General features: G+C 42.1%; 1 protein-coding gene across 13 annotated transcripts in view; it reads left to right on the top strand.

Annotated features, from left to right (window-relative positions):
• The window catches only part of JADE1 (jade family PHD finger 1), a 164,990-nt gene extending 145,729 nt beyond the window's left edge, over nucleotides 1–19,261 (top strand). For all 13 annotated transcript variants that reach the window (XM_069792361.1, XM_069793178.1, XM_069793116.1 and 10 more), the window contains 7 exons: nucleotides 1,955–2,142; nucleotides 5,598–5,809; nucleotides 7,265–7,432; nucleotides 8,037–8,153; nucleotides 11,825–12,355; nucleotides 14,558–14,675; nucleotides 15,594–19,261. In XM_069792361.1, the coding sequence (XP_069648462.1) occupies nucleotides 1,955–2,142; nucleotides 5,598–5,809; nucleotides 7,265–7,432; nucleotides 8,037–8,153; nucleotides 11,825–12,355; nucleotides 14,558–14,675; nucleotides 15,594–16,495 (2,236 nt within the window). In that variant the 3' untranslated portion in view covers nucleotides 16,496–19,261. The remainder of the gene's footprint in view (nucleotides 1–1,954; nucleotides 2,143–5,597; nucleotides 5,810–7,264; nucleotides 7,433–8,036; nucleotides 8,154–11,824; nucleotides 12,356–14,557; nucleotides 14,676–15,593) is intronic.
• The last annotated feature ends 234 nt before the right edge of the window (nucleotides 19,262–19,495 follow it).

Genomic DNA, 19,495 nt, shown 5'->3' with positions numbered 1-19,495 from the left:
GTCTTGTAGTGACTGGTCAGGGCAGCAAGAGTAGGTTCAGAGGGGTGGGGAAAGGAGCAAGTCTGTGTGGTGATTTAGTGAAAGCATGCAGTCAGATGGATAATTCAGTTGAATGTGCTTTTTGGTACATAGTAAGTGTTGCTTTTTTTACTTCTTTCTATCACAGAAATAAAGAGATGAAGGTGGTCTGTTTTGAAGCCAAACTACCTGTGTTTATTTCTTCTGTGCCACTGCAGTGGTATTTAGACAGCATGTACAGGGTGCTGCCCAGAGGTTATGATTTCTGCATGGAGGGCTACTCGGGAAGGAATTTATGGTACAGAAGATTTGGAGAGCAGTGCCCTGTTTCAAGTAAATTCTCTGTGAGATGTAGTGGTCTGTACAGTATGACCAGGAACAGTTTGAGCAGTACAGTTAGGCTGGCAAGATCATTCAGATTTGTATTTTTCCACAGTCCCCTTCTGCATCTCAGAAGCCCCAAATTCAGCATTTGGCTCTTGCCCACTATTTCTCAGATTGTTGTCTGAAATAAGCTAGATGAGGGGAAGATTTAGGTCTGTGCAGGAGACTGAAATAGGTAGAGGGTTTACCGAGACCTATGTGTGCAGATACAGTAGTGGCAGATCAGGGTCTTCTTACAGGGTGAGGAGTTAACGTGTTGGACCTCAGATGGGGGTAAAATAGGATGGAGAATCTCCTGCTTGTTGTGGAGCTTAGGCTATTCCCAGCACAAAGTTGTGTCCACATGGAGTGGTGCTGTCTCCTCCCTTGTAGCACTAGAGTGCAAAAAAATCGTCAACACTAGTGCTGCAGGAGGCAGTCATTTGGCAGTGTGGCCTGTTATTCCTGGAGGTACCAGCGTTTAGTTGTGACGTGCATTTCATCCAAACTGAATTTCAGTGTGTGCAGTTAACTTAAGAGAAGGTGCACTGTCCCCTGCTGAGAGAACCGCACTGCAGGTGGACTGACAGTTACCTTGCTGTTTGCAGGCAAGTCACCAGCTTGCTGGTAGAATGACTGCTGTCTTTTGTGAATTGGGCGGTTTTTGCCCCCAGCTCCTGGCTTTGCAAAGTTGTGGCATTGCAGGAATCTGACCTAGAACAAGTTATGTGCTGTAGGTACTTCACCGTTTCCTGAACCAATGCCTGTGGTTGAACAAAATTTCAGTTGGCTTGCAGCTGAAATATGCTTTCATAGTTGGTTTTTGGCCAACCGGAGCCTTCAAAACCAGAGAGAAGGTAGTTTCAGCAGCAGCTGATTAATATTTGCGCTTGGCCCAGCATGACATTAGTGATTGTGAAAGAGCAAATGCAGACCCAAGATGCCAGAGTTTGGATCCGCTTGGGTAAGCAAAGGTAAAGCTAGTTGCAAATTACTGATTCTCTGTGGAAAGGTCTCCTGAATTTCACAAAGATGGCAATTCTGTAGCTACACACACATGCACACACACACACACGAAAAAAAATCAAACATACTGGGAGAAAAAAAACTTCAAATGTAGCAGGAAATACTACTTTTTTTTCCTTGAACTTTCTTGATTTTGGTATTGTAGTTAAACAGATTGATTTAAAAAAAGTCTTAAAACAGTTCAACATCTGTGTATATGGCAGCCATCACTACATAAATACAGTGTTCCTACTCTAGCTTTAAACAAGTGTGAATTTCAGGTAAGAGTAAGCACAGCTCTATCCTCTAATCTTTTCATTTTATTTAGAATTCTGGTAATAAATTGGGTTTCTAGACAACTCCAATTAATTTCTTACAGTACTGCCAGTCTGTTATGAAAGCGCACTGTACTGTTTTCTCTTCCCATCTTGGTGCAAGACGATTGCTTAGATGGTTAGATGATCTCTGATGGTTGTTAGTCACTTAGAATGAGGCATTTTGGATTCTCTAGAAACAAGTCTCTCAGCAGCCCAGCATATCTGATGTCTGCTTGTCTTGTTTGTTTTAGGATTGTGTCCGAGACGAAAGCTGTCACGTTTACACGTCCCAGGAAGTACATTGTTTCATCAGGTTCAGAGCCTCCAGAGCTGGGCTATGTTGACATTCGAACCTTAGCAGACAGCGTGTGTCGCTACGATCTCAATGAGGTGGATGTAGCATGGTTGCAGCTTGCCAATGAAGAATTCAAAGAAATGGGTGAGCAATAAGTGCTTGTGGTTTTGTTACTTTTTTTTTTTTTAAAGCTGGCAATCTTAAGAATAATTTTAGGGAGGGCAGCAGTGGGGAAAAAATGATAGATGTATGAAGAGGTATTAATCATATGAGTTGGGGTAGCCACGGGAAACCAGGCCTGATGTGGTTAAGCCCTAAGATATATGCTTTCATTACTGCTGAGTTGTATCTGCTTAGACCAGGTCAGAATCTGGCCACATGGCTTTTTTCTATGCTGCTTTCCATTTCAGAAGGGAATTGTCAGAAAGTTTCCATTTTGTCGTCAAGGTCCTTGAAGAGAACATCAGGTAGACCATTCAGGTAGTTTTTCCAGTTAGTCCTTTTTTTTCACGTATTTATTTCTCTCTGCATCACACATCCGTATCATCTTTTTAGCTAGTGATGTTCAGTGCGAAGAAGTTACATGAGGTTTAGAGAACCTACGTGAGCTGAATTGCGCAGGGAATGAGACAGTAAGGAATTCCCACAGTGATTTATTGGAGGAATCTCCCAAAACTTACTGTGACCGTGTGCTCCAGTTCTGAAGCAGGAAGAGGAGCTGTCACAAGGGGAGCAACTATTCCCTTTTCTACAGAATGGATTGTGTGTGGGAAGGGGCAGGGGAGCAGGGCATGAACAGTAACATTTCTTTGGTAAGGTGTGTGCTTCAGGAGAGGATTTCACTGGAATTGAAGCGGATGTAAGTCAGCACAAATTTTAACCACATTGTTTAGATAAGGGAAAAGATGCTGTGCCAGATGGAAGAGGTTTGGACATGTTGGTGAACACTGTTGATTTTTGTTTTAGCATTGTGGCTGTTCCCTGCTTTGGGTTACAGTTTAGTCATACGGGTTTTACCTGGCTGTAGTCTGTACACGGCATGACTCAAGACCTGGTAAACCACAAACTGACCATTTGTAACTCTTTAGAAGTTTCTCTGTTTTAAACCCACATATGGAAGAAACAGATGACCCAGCCTTGACCCAGTCTCTTACCCAAGCCTTTTTTCCAGGTCTCAAGTCAGGCCTGCTCAGGTTTAGTGTTGGGCTTAGAGGATTTCGGAACAGTTCATGACTGAAGAGTTTAGGTTACCTGTCCAGTTATCTTCAGGAAAACAGCAGCAGCAAGTCACAGAATCATAGAATGGTTTGGGTTGGAAGGGACCTTAAAGATCATCTGGTTCCAACCCCCCTGTCATGGGTAGGAACACCTTCCACTAGACGAGGTTGCTCAAAGCCCTGGCCTTGAGCCAGGTCCCCTTAGCTTTTTTCAAAGAAAAATTAAAAATACTGTTTATGATTTGTAATTGATACCCATCTATCCAGTGTAGATAATTCCCTCTCTCTGTCTTTTGTGAAAACCAGAGGAGGGCTACCACAGTGTTATACTGGGTTGTAAGCAGCATTAGCGATAAAACGCACAAGAGGGGCTCTTCCTCATGCAGATATGTACCTGTGCATGAAGCCCTGTGGCAGCCATTCTGCTACACCAACGTAACCTTCAAAGTACACGTTGCATGTGAAACACTGAACAGCTAGAATTTCACAGTTCTGATCTTCCATGCTGTGTTTTGGTGCAGTTTGTTGTAGTTTGTTTGCTCTAATTCTTTATCCACTCAGTTTTGCTGTACACAGAGGGAAGGAAATGCTCCTGTCGCTACCAGGCAGTACATTGTGGGTCTTGAAACATGAACCTGGGTGCTCTATCAGACACTGCACTCTGCAGATACTATTAATGGGCATTTGAAAAGTGAAATACTTCCTGATCTGCAGTTGTAGCACTTCCTTTATGGTATCCCTGCAGCTATGAATTCCCTGTGTTTTCTTTGGTATCTGTTGGAAGTGCTTCAGGTACTGAAAATGTATATTCTGTCTTTAAAAGAATGAATGTAAACATTTGAACTGAAGCCGCAGCCCCTTGATTCACTTTTTTTAACCCTTATAAATGCACAGCCAGTGACACATCTCTAAAGGTTGTTTATAAAGTGATAGCAATCGTGGGGTTAGCATTTAGTTGCAAACTGGTATAAAACTTGCCAGCATCTGCTTTGCTGGTGCAATATTTGTGGTCTGCAGGGCAAAATTCACTGTCGTTCATCAGCAGGATTTTGGATGTTCCCTCTTGCCACCTTTCAGCTGCTCAGTTTGGGTGGTATGGGATGCATTGATCTCTGCCGCAAGGATTTACATGTCAGTAAGGGAAGCTGGAATTACTTTTGTAGAGTGTTTGTCTTCTGATCTGGGGGAGGTAGAGAGGTTTTTTCCTTCTTTGTTTTGTGGGATTTGTGGCTCAGTTATTCACAGGGAGAGCCGAAAGGCAGATTTTCTTGTTAAAGCACACATCATGAGGTTGCCGTCTTCTGTACGTCACAGTAAACACTAGGTATTGGGAATTAGACCAAAAGTGGGATATCCTAAGCGTACCCTTCATTGTTGTGATTTAAGTATATGGCAATTCTTGTGCTAAACTGACTTTGCAAAAGGAAAATTATTATTTGCAGTAGCATAGCTTTCTTGGTTTCACTGGTGTTTGCGTGGCATGATTTTGTGGTAAATGTTGGCGTAGTACCGACTTGGAAGTATTACAGCCATTGTCAGAGCAAGTGAGAGATGGAAGCCAGAGGGGGAAGCACCGTGCTCTTTTTAGATCTTCTGTGATAGATATTTTTTCAGGTCTATAATGGTAATTTAATATAATGAACAAATTTGAATTGATAGAAATATAGAAAACTATAATGTAATCAGCCTGTAGCTGTGGTGTTATGAATAGTTTTCTGATGGATGCTGTTTGAAAAGACCAAATCCCAGATTAGATGTTGTATTTATTTATTTATTGTCCCAGATTTGATGTTGCATTTATTACAACTGTGTTTTTCACTTGTTAAAACTAATTCATTGGTGTAGCAGGGTCTGATGGAGACCTCAGTTGGGGTTGCACCCATTTGCGTTGGAACTTGTAAAAACCCAACAACTGTTGTTAGAAACTGCAAGTTTGTTACAAGTATCATTAGCAGGTTTTGTCATTGATTTTCCCCTCTGCCCCCATCACTTTTGGTTCAGAACACTCCCAAATCTTTCACCAAAGACTCAACATCTGGGTTGCAAAATTGAAGCAAAAGCCATAGACAGTGCTGTCCCAGAAGGAAAAATGAGAATATGACCAGGAAGCCAAAACCAGTTTATGAAAGTTTTTCTCGGGATTTTGAAAGATTGATTTGGATACTGCACTTCTGTTTGTCTAATACAATTATAAGACTTCTCTAACTTTTTTTTTTTTCACAGTTTCCCTTGTTCATGCTGGAATAGGCATGATTGTCTAGGAATGACGTGTACGTGTGGGGCTCAGTTCTATCTACTCATCTGTTAAAAAAGAAGCTGGAGTTGGGTGTGGCGGTGGTTATCACTGTTTCCTTTAAATAAATAACAACTCTTGTTTCCCAGGGATGCCTGAGCTGGATGAGTACACGATGGAAAGGGTCATAGAGGAGTTTGAACAACGATGCTACGACAACATGAGTCATGCTATTGAGACGGAAGAAGGACTTGGGATTGAATATGATGAAGACGTTGTCTGTGATGTCTGTCAGTCTCCAGATGGAGAAGATGGCAATGAAATGGTGTTTTGTGACAAATGCAATATTTGCGTGCACCAGGTACGGCAGCCAGGGCACAGCGTGGGGGGTGAAGGTGTGGTGACAGAAACTTTTCCAAACCATTAAAGATAACAGATTGGATTTTTTCCAGTGACAGACGTTGATCTGTTAAGTTGGTGCAGAGCTCACCATTGAGAGGTGGGATGAATTCAGAAATTACGTAATTGAGAAAAAGAATTGTTACACGTAATTCTAGAAATGTCACGCTAAGAGGGTTAAAAATGGTGTTGCTTATCTGAGGAGGAAGTTACAAGGTGAGGAACTGCCTCTCCAAAACATACACATGTGTATTGTTGTACATTCTCACCTGGCCACTACTTTTGCTATATTCTTTTCCCCTCTTCCTGCACACTGCTGGGGCTAACACACCTCTAATATAAGCAACTTTGGCTCAGCAGGGAGGGAACAAAACTTTCAGCCAATCGCTAGGGACACTAGTAGGATTTATTATAGTCAGTTTATTTTAATGGAGGACCTACTGACCTGAGCTGAGCTAATGAAGCACTATTACGTACCACCTTTTTGTGGCAGGTAAGATGTCAGTCGTCTTGCCATGAAAGAGCGGAATTTTAGCATATCTGCTTCTGTGGATGCTTCTTACTGTAGTAGATGACTTCCTATCAGCTGTCTTTCCCTCCCAGCTTTAAGAAGTTTGCTTTGTCATTCAGTATTTGGAAAACTGTGGTGTCTGGTGAGCAAGAGTGGCATTTTCTTGCATGTGTTACTTAAATGCATTTGTACTAATGATAAAGAAATATGCCTATGACAGCTGTAAGGTACAAATGGCTATCTTGCAAGATACTCTGATGTGGCGTTTTTAGATCTGCAGTGGTTCTCTATCCTTAGTCTTGGATCACGTCCAATCTGAAACTTAAGAGGGGTAAAACTGACAGTAATTGGGACAGAGGTCTCCTTAAAGACGTAATCTCCCCCCAAAAAAGTGGTCTTAATTAGTTGCTGTTCTGCACTTTTCCCTCTGAATAAGAAGTAAACCCCAGTGCTTTGGATTAACATTGAGTATTGCACAGCAGAGCTCTTTAATTTGTGGTTCTTGCCTTTTGAATTAGATACAGTCTAGTTCCTGTTACGTATAGCCTTTCTGATACTGAACTTCATCCTAGATCACTGCTGGCAGGGTTGTCTGTCAGGAGTTCCCTTGCCCTTTGGGCTGGCAAACATGTTCTTCATTTCCCCAGTTGAAGTGGGCAGTGTTTTCTTGCCTAGCAGCCGGTCATGACTTCTGCTCCTTTCACTGAAAGATCTTTTTGGGGAATGAATGGGTAAAGTGGTTGGCTAAGTTTATGAAAGCATCCTGAGATCCTCCACAAGCTAATGTTTCTATAGCATTAAGAATTCCATAAAGAACATTTTGAGACTTGCGAGAAGCTACGTGTGAACAGCTCATGCATGTTGTTTCCTTTGTTTTCTTTCCCTTTTCTGTAAATGGGAACACAGGCCTGTTACGGGATCCTGAAGGTGCCGGAAGGCAGCTGGCTGTGCAGGACCTGCGCGCTTGGCGTTCAGCCCAAGTGTTTGCTGTGTCCCAAGAAGGGTGGTGCCATGAAGCCGACCCGCAGTGGCACCAAGTGGGTCCACGTTAGTTGTGCTCTGTGGATTCCAGAGGTAGGTGCCGACCCTCTGGGAGTTCAGGGCTGCAGTGATTCTGGGAGAGAAGAAATCTGTCAAAAACGCTGTTCAACCTAGTGTGTGTTGCTACAATGAGTGTAGCATGTACGTGGAACTTCTTAGGAAGATGGTATAAAAGATTTTCAATTAGATGCAAAGTCTGGCAGGATGGAGCCTTTTCTGTAAAGGAAGTAATTGCCTTTGTCAACCAAAATTAGGCCTCAAAAAATTAGGCCTTTGCTGCGGGCAAAGCTCATTTAACAAGCACACAAAGTACCGTTATATTTTGTAAACAGAACTTTAAAGGTGAATCAGGAAGGTTTGGATGTGACAGTGAGAATTCCTGTGGGTTCTCATAATCAAAATATTCATCCTGTATGACAAGGTGGGCTTCACCTTGAAACTGCTTTGTTCATTCAGTGAGGAACTGATTTTTTAAAAAAGGAATTTTAATTTTTTTAGTTCTTTATAAACTGAGGAACTTGGAACACGCTAATTTTGCATATGTGCCCAAGGAATTTGATTTCTTTGGTAAAATTGTTTCCCTTTTCAGTTAACAGTGTAATAGTCGCTCTGCATTTTTTAACCTTTTTTCTCTTAGGTGAGCATTGGAAGCCCAGAAAAAATGGAGCCCATCACAAAGGTTTCTCACATTCCCAGCAGTAGGTGGGCACTGGTGTGCAGCCTTTGTAATGAAAAAGTTGGAGCTTCTATACAGGTAATTTAATTGCACAAATATCCGTGTGTTTTGTTTTGTCAGACTTCCTTTGATTTCCTGTTCGTTACTGTGGCCTTAATTGCACACAAAGTGCTTTTGAGTATTGGTGTGCTCTTGCCTTCTAGGCAGGTCATCCCATAAGAATTCCTGATTTGTAGATACGCTGATATGTTTATTAATACCCTGAAATAAAACTTAAATGTTGTTGAGTAGAGGGAAAAAAAACTGTATTTCTGTGATGTACCACATACAAAAGGAAGCTTGAAAGCTGAAAGCTGCTGTGCTGAAACCTATCTGCTAGTCCCTGTTTAGCGAGTTCTAAGACAAGTTGGATACCTCAGTGGGAGCTGAGTATTTCCTGTAACAGCCTGAATTTTGAAGGTGCTGAGCATGCCCAGCTCTCAGGGAAGTCAGTGGAAGTGAACACCTTCACTTTGATGATAAAGCTAGTTGTAGCTTTGAGTTTCTAATTTTAGGTACTGCTTAACATTGGACTGTTTTGGCTGTAACTATTTTTTCTGTAACTGTTTTATTGTTGGTCCAGCTTTTAAGTTGCTGAGGAGCATATCTGGTCATTTAATATTAGGCTTTTTGAGCAGTAGGAAAGAAAGATTGTTTGACTGGTCTGCCCTGAGATTCAAGCAAGCCACAAGCTGAAGAAATGAGCCCCATTTCCTCCGTTGGTTGTGGGTAGATTCTGGAGCTCTTAGTGTTTCTAAGGAGAAAAAAACCTCCTGGGTGTGAGTTGCCCAGTTCACATTGCTGTAGCAGCAGTGCCACGTTACCGTTCTGACTTCTGGTGCTCACTTGAGCTCAGGGATGATGACTGCCCGGAACAGCAAGCCGGGGCAGAATCAAAACGCATGTCTAGTCTTCCTAGTTCCAGAAAGAATGATTTCCGTATGCAATAAATAATTAAACTATAAAGCTAGCACTATGAAGCCATTTGTTTCATACCAACAACTCACATTCTTGGGCCAGTGCCAGTTTGTCTCATTGCATACTTCGGAAATTCTCTCTGCAGTTTCAGTTGGATTTGGATTCAGCCTTCCTCACCGTAGCCTGTGAATTGTCGCTGTTAAGTAACTGAATTGATCTGCACCAGAGTGTTTCAGACTGGGCAGTGTGGTTTCACCTGCATATTTATATTGGGTTGCTAGCTGTAAAGCACTTGCAGATCCTTTACAGTGGAAAATCACTCAGAAATGTTAAATAATAATTTTAGGAACAATTTTAAAATCTAGAGAGATTGAGAAAACCCATTACCAAGCCCCAGATTTTTGAAAGAGGAGATTACTTGGTTTCCTGAGACACGAGACAAGACTTTGATCTAGCTTACTTGAGAAGAAATGATGACAGTAAGGACAGGTGACCCACTCGGAGTCGTGTTGTGATTGTGTAGAAAAAGACAATAAAGTATAGCTTAGTGTTGTGGTAATGTTCTTCACCTTCAAGGTGTGCTTCATATACTTCAGCAAAATGATCCTCAGAAAGCTCCCTGAGACAGATAGGGAGATACTACTGTCTCGTAAGGAGTCTGAAGAAGTAAAGCTCTTTCTATTTTGTGGCTAGGCTAATGTTACAGGATCCATGATGGTAAGACACAGAAATTTCTAAAGTCCTGCACTTTTTTAAAATTAGGTTTTATCCATTTCCTTTTTTCCTCTGCTCTGAGTCATTTGATGAGGTTGCCAGAAAAAGTTGTAAACCAGCAATGCAGCAGTAGTTCCAGTGAAACCTATCAGTCCGTTTCCATTTAAGGCATGTATAAAATAGTCAATGTTAAGTAGAGAAAATAAATCTGTCCACAGCATATAAATTTGCAATCGTAATACCTCCTTGCAGAGCTGTCCCCTTCCTTTTGGCCACTATTGCGTAGTTGAAACTGTTTTGTCCATTCTCCAGACCTGTTCTGAGGGCTAACTTAGAGTAGTTTAAGTTAAGTTGAACACTTGAGTATTTATGTATGTTGGTGTGCAGGGGAGTGTCCTTCCATATTTCTTCTGATACCACCTCTCCCCTTCCAGTGACGACACAGGATGACATGTAGGCACGATGGCTACCACTTCAGACAGTTCTACATTTGAAATTATGGGGCAGAGACAAACAAATTACAGTTTTGCCTGACATGTTATAGGAGTTGTATAAATCTTGGTATCATTAAAGCTAGCAGTGAGAAATACATAGATTGGTGTTGTGAAATTTCATACAGCAGAGAAGAACATTACACAAAGCCACTGCAATAGAAAGGAAGTAGCGTTAACTGGATGAACTGAGAGAGATTGATTCTCCAGAGATGTTATGAGATGAGCACAACAATTAGCTGGAAGTACGTGTTAGGCTGGGCAGAGAGCAGCTGCAGTAAGCTGGGAAAAACGAGAGTGCGTATTCTCCCAGGTTCAGCAGATTTCCTTCCGATGAGGCAGGCTTTCCCCTCTTCTCCCAATAAAATATTAGCCATGCTACAAGGTGATTGTTCTAGACAATAGCAGCCTGGAAACCGTGGCTTAAAGTGCTCTCCTGTACTGTTTGGTGTTCCAGTTGGGCTGCTTTTGCTGTGTTCGCTAGTAAGAGCAGAAAGCGCAAAAGATGCTTTGGTATTTTTTAATTCCTTTTATATGTTGATTTTACTAAAGAATGTTCATTTGAAACTTCGGCAGTTTAAACTCTGTTGTACCTTTATGTGCCATCTGGCTGCCGAGTCAACCTGAGCAGGAAAACCCGGAGGAGAAAAGAGATTTGGCTTCTTTACATAGTACTGTACAAACATCCTAGTGCAATGCATTTCTCTTTAAGGTTAGATGACTTGTGTTAAGCACAGTTTTGTTTCTCCTAGTTAATGTTCATTTCCACTTTTAATGTCTTTTCACTGGAGGCAGAGGTGCGAGTTGACACAAAAGCATATATATGCATGTGCACATGTACATACATACATACATATATGTAAACCTTTCAGTTTGCGGCTGGCAATAGCTATGACAGCATTTTGCAAGAGAAAGTTACATGTAATTGAAATGAAGTGCTAAATCAGCTGAACTAGCGCCTGTCACTCCACGATGGCTGGGTTCACTGGGAGGGAAGAAAGATGACAAAAAATTGAATTTCCTGTTCTCCTCATCCCCCAGGTGAAGGCTGTAGTCAGTGAAGTAGTGACTGACAGTGATTTAATATTTCACATTATAAAATAGGGGTAACAGGAAAAAAAAAAAATCCCCTTGGTGGAGGCCTTTTTGGTAGCACAGGGTCCAGGTGCTGGGAAAGACTTTTAATTAAAAGTACCAGACTGGCCTGGAGCCGCCGAGATGTTTTTCCCTCTCTCTCATGCTGGCACAGTCAAAGGGGGAACGTTTTCCTTTGTGTAACACTGCCTTATGTGAGTGGCTCCGGAGACGGTAAGAACGCTGCTCTTGTGGATTTGCTGGTTATTGAATAGCGTGATTGGGCTAGGGAGGGGTTAACCATTCCTGCCCCACTGGGCCACTTGATCATTGCCTGGCCTGAAAGCACTAAATCGTAAACCTAATTAACAGAGAGCAGGAAAGTACATGCAGCTTAGAAGCAGAGCGCCATAACAGTGTTGTTCTTCCAAAGCAGTCCTGGCTGCTTGAACAGTTTTAGGTTGTGTGGCTTCTTAAATTTATATTTGATTAATTTTAATTTAATTTCTGTAGTGTTCAGTGAAGAACTGCAGAACAGCCTTTCACGTCACCTGTGCATTTGACCGTGGCTTGGAGATGAAGACCATACTGGCAGAGAACGATGAGGTGAAATTTAAGTCTTACTGTCCCAAGCACAGCTCCACCAAGAAAACGGATGATGAGACTTTCAGTGAAAGTCCAGGTCAGGAGAACGGGAACGGGATTCAGGACAGCTCTCTTCCTGCCCACATCGATCCTTTCCACAGCATGGATCAAAACCAGGAGGAGGCCCACAGGGTCAGCCTCCGCAAGCAGAAGCTCCAGCAGCTGGAGGATGAGTTCTATACATTTGTTGAGTCTTTGGAAGTGGCTAAAGCGCTGCGGCTGCCTGAGGAGCCAGTGGGATTCCTTTACCAGTACTGGAAGCTGAAGAGAAAAGCCAACTTCAATAAGCCTTTGATTACCCCAAAGAAGGATGAAGAGGACAATCTGGCTAAACGGGAACAGGATGTTCTGTTCAGAAGACTGCAGCTCTTCACACACCTCCGGCAGGATCTGGAGCGGGTAAGCCACTGCGCTGCCCCGCGCTTGTGCGAGGTGCGCTAGCCTTCATTAGTCACCTTTCCAAACGACGCTCTCAGTTACTGCTCTCGCGTGCAGGCACTCCATGCCGCATCTTAGCATTGTTATTGTCGGAAAAGACGGTTAACACTAAATTTCTGCAGAGCACACCAATTACCCTCTTCAAGTAGAGGGTTAGTTCACAGGGCCAGCAGGTCTTGGCTTGTAGTATCCACTCTCCTTATAACTGGATTGTCGTATTTCTGCTTATGCTTTTTTACTGAGTAACACTTACGGCTGTGGACTGTACTGCAACCCCTGACTAGAGCTTTTTTAACCTTTAAGGGCTTTCTCTGCTCCTTTCCTGGTGCATAAGAAGGAAAAGATTATGGAGCTTACCTTGCTCTGCAGCAGATCTGTTTCTCATTGACACAGTGTAGTAGGAGGACATTTCACTGGACTGTCTCTGTAAAAGGTTTAGGAGGCACATGATATTCCACTCAATTAGGTTCTGAATGTTTAAAGAACAGTTCTGTAGGATCAGTTTGGTGTTTTAAGTACATCTGATCCTGCAAGGACCCGAATTCCTTCCTTTGTTTTTTTTTAGGGGTTAACTAGTAGAGTTTAAGATAAGCTAGAACAAGAAAGAGTACTGAAATTATTTTAGTTTTTTACATCCGTACAGCATATGGCTCTTATAGGCCACGTGCAGAACCCGGCTCAAGAGGTCCTACCTCAGCGTCAGTAACCTGGAATGCTATCTAGTCTTCAAATCAGCACAGCAGGTGCTCAGGCATCTACTGCATCCTTTGTAGCTGCTACCTAGTATCTTTCATTTATGCTCCGTGTGCTCAAGATTTCTTCTGATCTTCTCTTTGATCAGCTAAATAAGTTGAGTTTGTCACTGTGTTCTCTGGATCTTATATTATTCTGTAGGTATCCTTTCCATTTTTAAGTGTGACGTCAAAATGGGATACATCATTCTAGTAATATTTTTAATGCTTTACTACTCGGTTGTTCCCACTGATTGTACATCCAAGATAACTTGGATGAAAAAAAATGTAAAAAATGGGGCCTACGGTTTTTTTTCCTTGTCAAGATAAATTCGGGTGGACTTCTTTATGACTTGACATTAGTGACAGTATCATCCATCTAGACACAGACTTTGAAATCGTGTCATCCAGTTCACCTAATGAAACAGGTACTTCTGTGGACATGACGTATCTGTTGTGTGTGCAGCTTGGATCAGACAAGGCGAAAAACAAAAGACTGTGGACTGTATCAGGGCGGGTACCGGGCTAGACAGATCCCTTCTCATTCACATCCACAGAGTAACGACAGTTACGTAAAACTACTGGCTGTCCTGGGACTAGAAGCCTTCAATAGAGCAGGACCTTAGTCATGCTTGTTAAATGTCTCCTCCTTACACTGGTGGTGAGATCAGCCGCCAAGGTTGTAATCCACAGGGCACCAGGCTGTATGCAGCTACACTGAACTGGGAGAGGAGCCTTGGGAACACCCACGTATACTTCCCTGCGATTCCCTCGCCTGGGAAAGAAATAACTGCTGAGCTCTAGTAGAGCGGAGGTTGTGAAACTTACACAGCTGTCCAGATTCGCCAGTCACATTGTAAGGGCAGAAATGTAGTTTTCTTCTAAAAAAACCCCAGAGATGATAGTCAAACAATCAGTTTGTTACTGTTTCCAGTCCCTGCTACCTCTGTTGTGCTACGGCATGAAGAGATGGGCCTGCCTTCATTTTTTTTTGATCGATCATACTGCAGTGGCAGGGTCATCACGAAGACCGGTACTGTTGAATAGTTCTCCACATTTTCATGCTATTAATTAAGTATAATTCTGTGTTGTGTCTCAAACAGCAAGAAGCAACTGGTGCTAGGCTATTTAATACTGAGTCAATTTAAGCATTTCCAGCATTTCTTAGAGTTCCTGTCTGTATGTACAGGATTGAGGTGTTCACGGAAGTTACTTCTGTGCTGTGGGCCTCCCAAATCTGATGGAATAATCAATCAGTTAAATGGTATTTAAGACTCTTTTCTAAGAAGTGTGTTGAAGGAGGTTAAATTTAAATACATTACTAACTTGTTTAAATGGTGTATAGTACTTAAACTGAATCAATTCAAAGCACAGACTGACAACGTCACAGAAAAATAATTCCTGTAAAACTCATCAATTTGATGTCTTTTAGGTGCGTAATCTCACTTACATGGTGACCCGAAGGGAAAAAATCAAGAGATCTGTTTGCAAAGTTCAAGAGCAGATATTTAATATCTACGCAAAGCAGCTGGAACAAGAAAGAGTTTCAGGTATGCTTCAGTGTTACCTTTTTCATGTAAGACCACAGGAGGCAGAAGCAGTGAAAGGTTTGGTTACAGGCTAATGGCTAATTTTGAAGGACAAACAGGACCTCGTTTATTCTCATTAAAATCTTGTGTAGTCCACCATGCATCAGCAGATTGGAAGAAAAAATGAGAATCTGTGTAGCTCTAATGGGGGGCACATTGCTATAGAAACTGCTAAGTCTGTGTTCTTATCCGTGGGGCACTGAATGGCTTGCTGCTTCAGAGCCTTTCTGGTGTGATTCTTTAATGACCCTGTATGACAGAGAGACCATGACTTACATTCAAGTGCCATATGGTACCTAGTAAGTCTGCAGTTTATTAGTGCCGCTGCATTAGTGTTTAGTATGTGCTTCTTTGCATCATAGATGGCAGTTTAAAGAAACGAATTTTGAAAAGGTAGCGCTCTGGTTTTACAACACCACTTTTTTTCTGCCTAATCTCATTGACAGTAGTCTTTTCTCAGGAAGATGAATACTTTCACAGTTACTGCATTAACTAGATTATCCTTAAAGTATTCAGTGACTAATAAACCATATTTCAGACAGAACCAATCAATCAGCTCCACTTGCTGATTGCTTTTCCTCCCCCTCTTCTGAGGAGTCTCTCTGTCCTAGGGGATAGAGTAGTGCTAGGATTTCTGTTTGCTACAAGTGCAATTAGGTGCAGCACAGCTATGGGAAAGTAAACTACAGCAGTTAATGTTGTCAAACCACGACATAGCCGCATAATCGTGACGTAAAGGTGCTGGGTCGGCAACCAAATACCCATCTATACTGAAGAACGTCAGGTGTGAGGAACAGAGTTCAAATAGGTGCATGCAAAAGCAGTTATTTACCCAGACACGGAATTGCTTGACTTTGACTTAAATTTGTTTCCATTTAGGTGTGCCTTCCTCATTCTCCTCAATGGAAAACACGGTGTTGTTCAATAGTCCATCTTTAGGCCCCAATGCCCCCAAGATAGAGGATTTGAAATGGCATTCGGCATTCTTCAGGAAACAAATGGGCACATCTCTAAGCCACTCTTTGAAAAAACCACACAAGAGAGACCGAGTAAGAAACAGCTCTGGGAACAACAGCAAATCCATGCTGCGGCAGCCCAGCCAAAGGGAAGGCGGTGCAGCTCCAGGTAGCTTTTTAAATTTTGACAAGACCTTTGCAGAAACACGGCTTGTATCAGCACAGCAGAAAAATGGCACAGTTATACCAGACCACAGAAAAAGAAGAGACAATCGTCCCCAGTGCGAGGTGATCAAGGGAGAGCTAAAGGAAAAGACTTCTAAACACAACCACAAACCACTGAGACCCACAGAACTCTCTCAGAGGCAATCAGAAAATAAAAGGGCTGTGAACCACTCCGGTGGTAGGTCAGCACCTGGCACGCGGAGGGATATAGTGCCTAAATGCAATGGGGGGCTTGTCAAAGTAAACTCTACTCAGACAGTAGTTAAAGTGCCTACGACGCCCACGAGCCCAGTGAAAAACTGGGGCGGATTCCGAATTCCAAAGAAGGGGGAGAGGCAACAGCAGGGCGAGAGCCCGGAGGAGACCTGCCGCCAGAACTCCAGCTACCCCTACCTGGGCGTGGGCAGAGTTTCACCGAAGGACAGGCCAAAAAGCAAGCTAAAGCCTGACAGTGAGAATGATGGGTACATCCCGGATGTCGAAATGAGCGACTCAGAGACTGAAGTGGCTGAAAAAAAGTGCAGGCAGCAGAGGCTCAGTCCAAACAGCACTATCAGCAGAAGGACGGACATTATTAGGCGAAGTATCCTGGCATCCTGACTGGACACAGGGACACGGTGTCAGCACCGTGGTCAGTAGAGTCACTGCCTACAAGCCAACTCCACATTATTTATTGGTGTGAGAGAGGAGAGTTCTTAGACGTGGCTACAGATTGACAAATCGATAACCCATTATTCCTGAGCTGTATAAACATGTTTACATGCACTTAAAGCTGGTTTTTTTGGGCCCCCCCCCCCCCCCCCCCCCATTCTGTGAGAAGTTTGAATCTCCTTTATTCGCAACTTTCCTGAGTAAGCAGAGAAATGACATCACTACTATAATAGGATTTGTGATGAACACTAAAATAACTCATGAAAACCTTTTAGAAGGGGCTCGGGTGGGTAGGGGGAAGTAGGCTGCATTCATCCCTTGTAGCTAAGAAGCACTGATAAAATTTTACTGCCTTCCCCTGCCTTCTGGAAAAGCACAAGCTCTTAATTTAACTAGTGTGTATTGAATGGAAGATGGTTGTTTAACCATACTGCACTGCTAAACCCCATTACAAATGGTCACTTTCCTTGGATGGTGGTAGGTCTTTTTCCCCTCTTGGCAGAGTGTTTTCTCTTGCATTCGGTTTAAGCATAGATGGCCGCTCAAAACCCTCCATAAGCTCCAGAGTTTACATGTCAAGACGCTTACTTATGAGATGACCAGATTGAACCGTGACGTTATACTGGAGGAGGAGGAAGGGACAGGTCAGGGCTGCAGCTGCCTTGCAGTGCAACAGCAGCTTGGAAAGACTCAGACTGAGCAAGGTCTGAGAAAGGGCGCAGGTTTGTGGGTTGCGGCAGCCCATGGAGTAACCCTTCACCGTTGAGTCAGTCACCTGCCTCTGGGAGTCTGATGACAATTCAAGAAAAAAATAATTTCTAAGGCACTAGTTGGTAGGATTTCCCAAAGCCCACCACATATGCACTAATGGTACGTACTGGGAAAGCCACGCTTATGACACTAAAGGGTTGCTTTAAAGTGGACATGAATATATATTTTTAAAGAGAGTAAAATGGAGAGGCAATAAATTGTGATTAGCTCTTTACAGTCAAAAGAAGAAAAAATATTTCATTCTATTCTGGACTAGATTTGATGGAAGAGGGAACTCATATTCTGATAGTGTACTTTTTTTTTTTTTAATAATTGCAAATGGCAATAACTAGTAAGCTGTGAGCAATAATATTAGCAGATCATTAGGATACTGTTTTGTACCGAGTAGAGTGCACATATAACAGTGGAGCGTTAGGAACCTGTAAATTTTGGAATTCTGCATAGATATAAGTCAGGTATGTACTGGTGAAAAAGTTTCAGCAGCAATGTGTTACAGAAAGACAGGCATAAAGAACCCCCTTCCCTGCAACATGCCCCCCCTCCCCCCCTTTTCTACTCCTAGCCTGCTGTTATCAAATCCGCTCACTTGTTAATGTTAGACCCTTGCCTCTTGAGCAGGGAGCATTTAAAACGCAGTAGAACTCTGCCATAACTGAGTCTTCCAGAGGATTCAATATCACAAAAAAAAAAAAAAGGCAAAAAAAAAGCTTATTAACACCGTATCTTGCTATGCAAGTTATCACTTGATTAAATATTTCAACAGAGCGCATCCCTATCCTTTGTTTTAAAACTCAGAAGTCTTAACCTTTTGAGGAAGGGGAATTTTGCGTAAGATAGCATACCTTTAAAAAACCATGGCTGGTCCTAAGAAGTTAGATTAACTTCATGACTTACAGAGGTGAAATTCAGTCAAACTGGTGAATCTGAAATTAGGTAGTCGCTCTTGGGACGTGTTAAAAGAATAAGTACTTATTTGATTAAACAACAACAGACAGACAAAAGGTAAATGCAGGTACGTTCTACTCAACATCCCGATTATTTTCCAGACAGGCACTGTTACTTTCTGTAAGAAACTCATGACTGTATAGGGAATTGTTTGTCAAGCCATAGATGGAGTAATCTAAATTTGGATTCTAAGTAAACATTTAACCTCACACCAGTTTGAAAGAGGTACCTTGTTAATTTGCACTATTATGAATGCTAATGTTGTGCAGAGTTAATGCCTTATCTGTTTTGCTCCCCGACGTTTAGGTTAATAAGCTTTCTAATGTTTCAAGTTAGGCTGAACCAAAACCAAAAACGCTGTAAGACGACCGCAGTGTGACCAGCTCTGTAGGTTAGTTTCATCTCCCATGCTTACCGCTCAGCAGAAGAGGTGGTGCAAGTACAGCAGTGACAATACAAACCCAGCCCTGTATTTTATTGGGGTAGAACCATTTGCTGAATTTCTGTTTTTAAGCATTACCTTTCCTTGTGCAGACTGACCAAGAGATCTTTGATTATGATTGGTGTATTCTGTCAAACTGTAGGCTAGTTGAACTTCTGTAAAGTTGCCTGGAATGCCATTTGTTAGGTTATAAACTCACACAAAGCTAAATGAAGGGTTATACGTGTTGTGTATAAATCTTAATTTCAGAAATTTGAGAAAATTGTCATTACATTTGTAAAACCTTGTACAGAAGATTTTTCACTATGTGCCTAGCTTTGGTGTCCATTCAGCTGAAATTAATTAAAAAAGGTGCATGAAGACGAACAGATAGAAATAAAAAGTATATGTAGAGATAACTATTTTATATTACATGGCCCTATCCTGTATTTATTTTCTCCCTTTTCTGAAGTATTTATAAAGACCTAGTTGAAGACAGCTGTATTTTTTGTTAAGATATTCAGTAGAATTGTGCCTTTTTGTCTGTATGTGAATAAATGCTGTACATTTTTGCAGTATCCTTGCCAGCAGTGTTTTAGAATTTGCAGTAGTTACTTTGTTTGGGTTTTTAAACACTTCACTGCAATGATCCGAACAACTTTCATGGTTAAAATAAGCATTTAATTTGGATTATTACAAAATGCACACTGTGGTTGCAAGAGAAAGATGTGGTTTGGTTTTGGTTTTGTTTTTTTTTTTTTGGTTAGGAATAGTATAGGGTCTTGCTACTGACAGCTGTGCCTATCCCATCA

Source organism: Haliaeetus albicilla, chromosome 1 (genome assembly GCF_947461875.1).
Source record: "Haliaeetus albicilla chromosome 1, bHalAlb1.1, whole genome shotgun sequence".
Classification (NCBI taxonomy): Eukaryota; Metazoa; Chordata; class Aves; order Accipitriformes; family Accipitridae; genus Haliaeetus; species Haliaeetus albicilla.
This window is presented reverse-complemented; position numbering and strand designations above follow the sequence as displayed.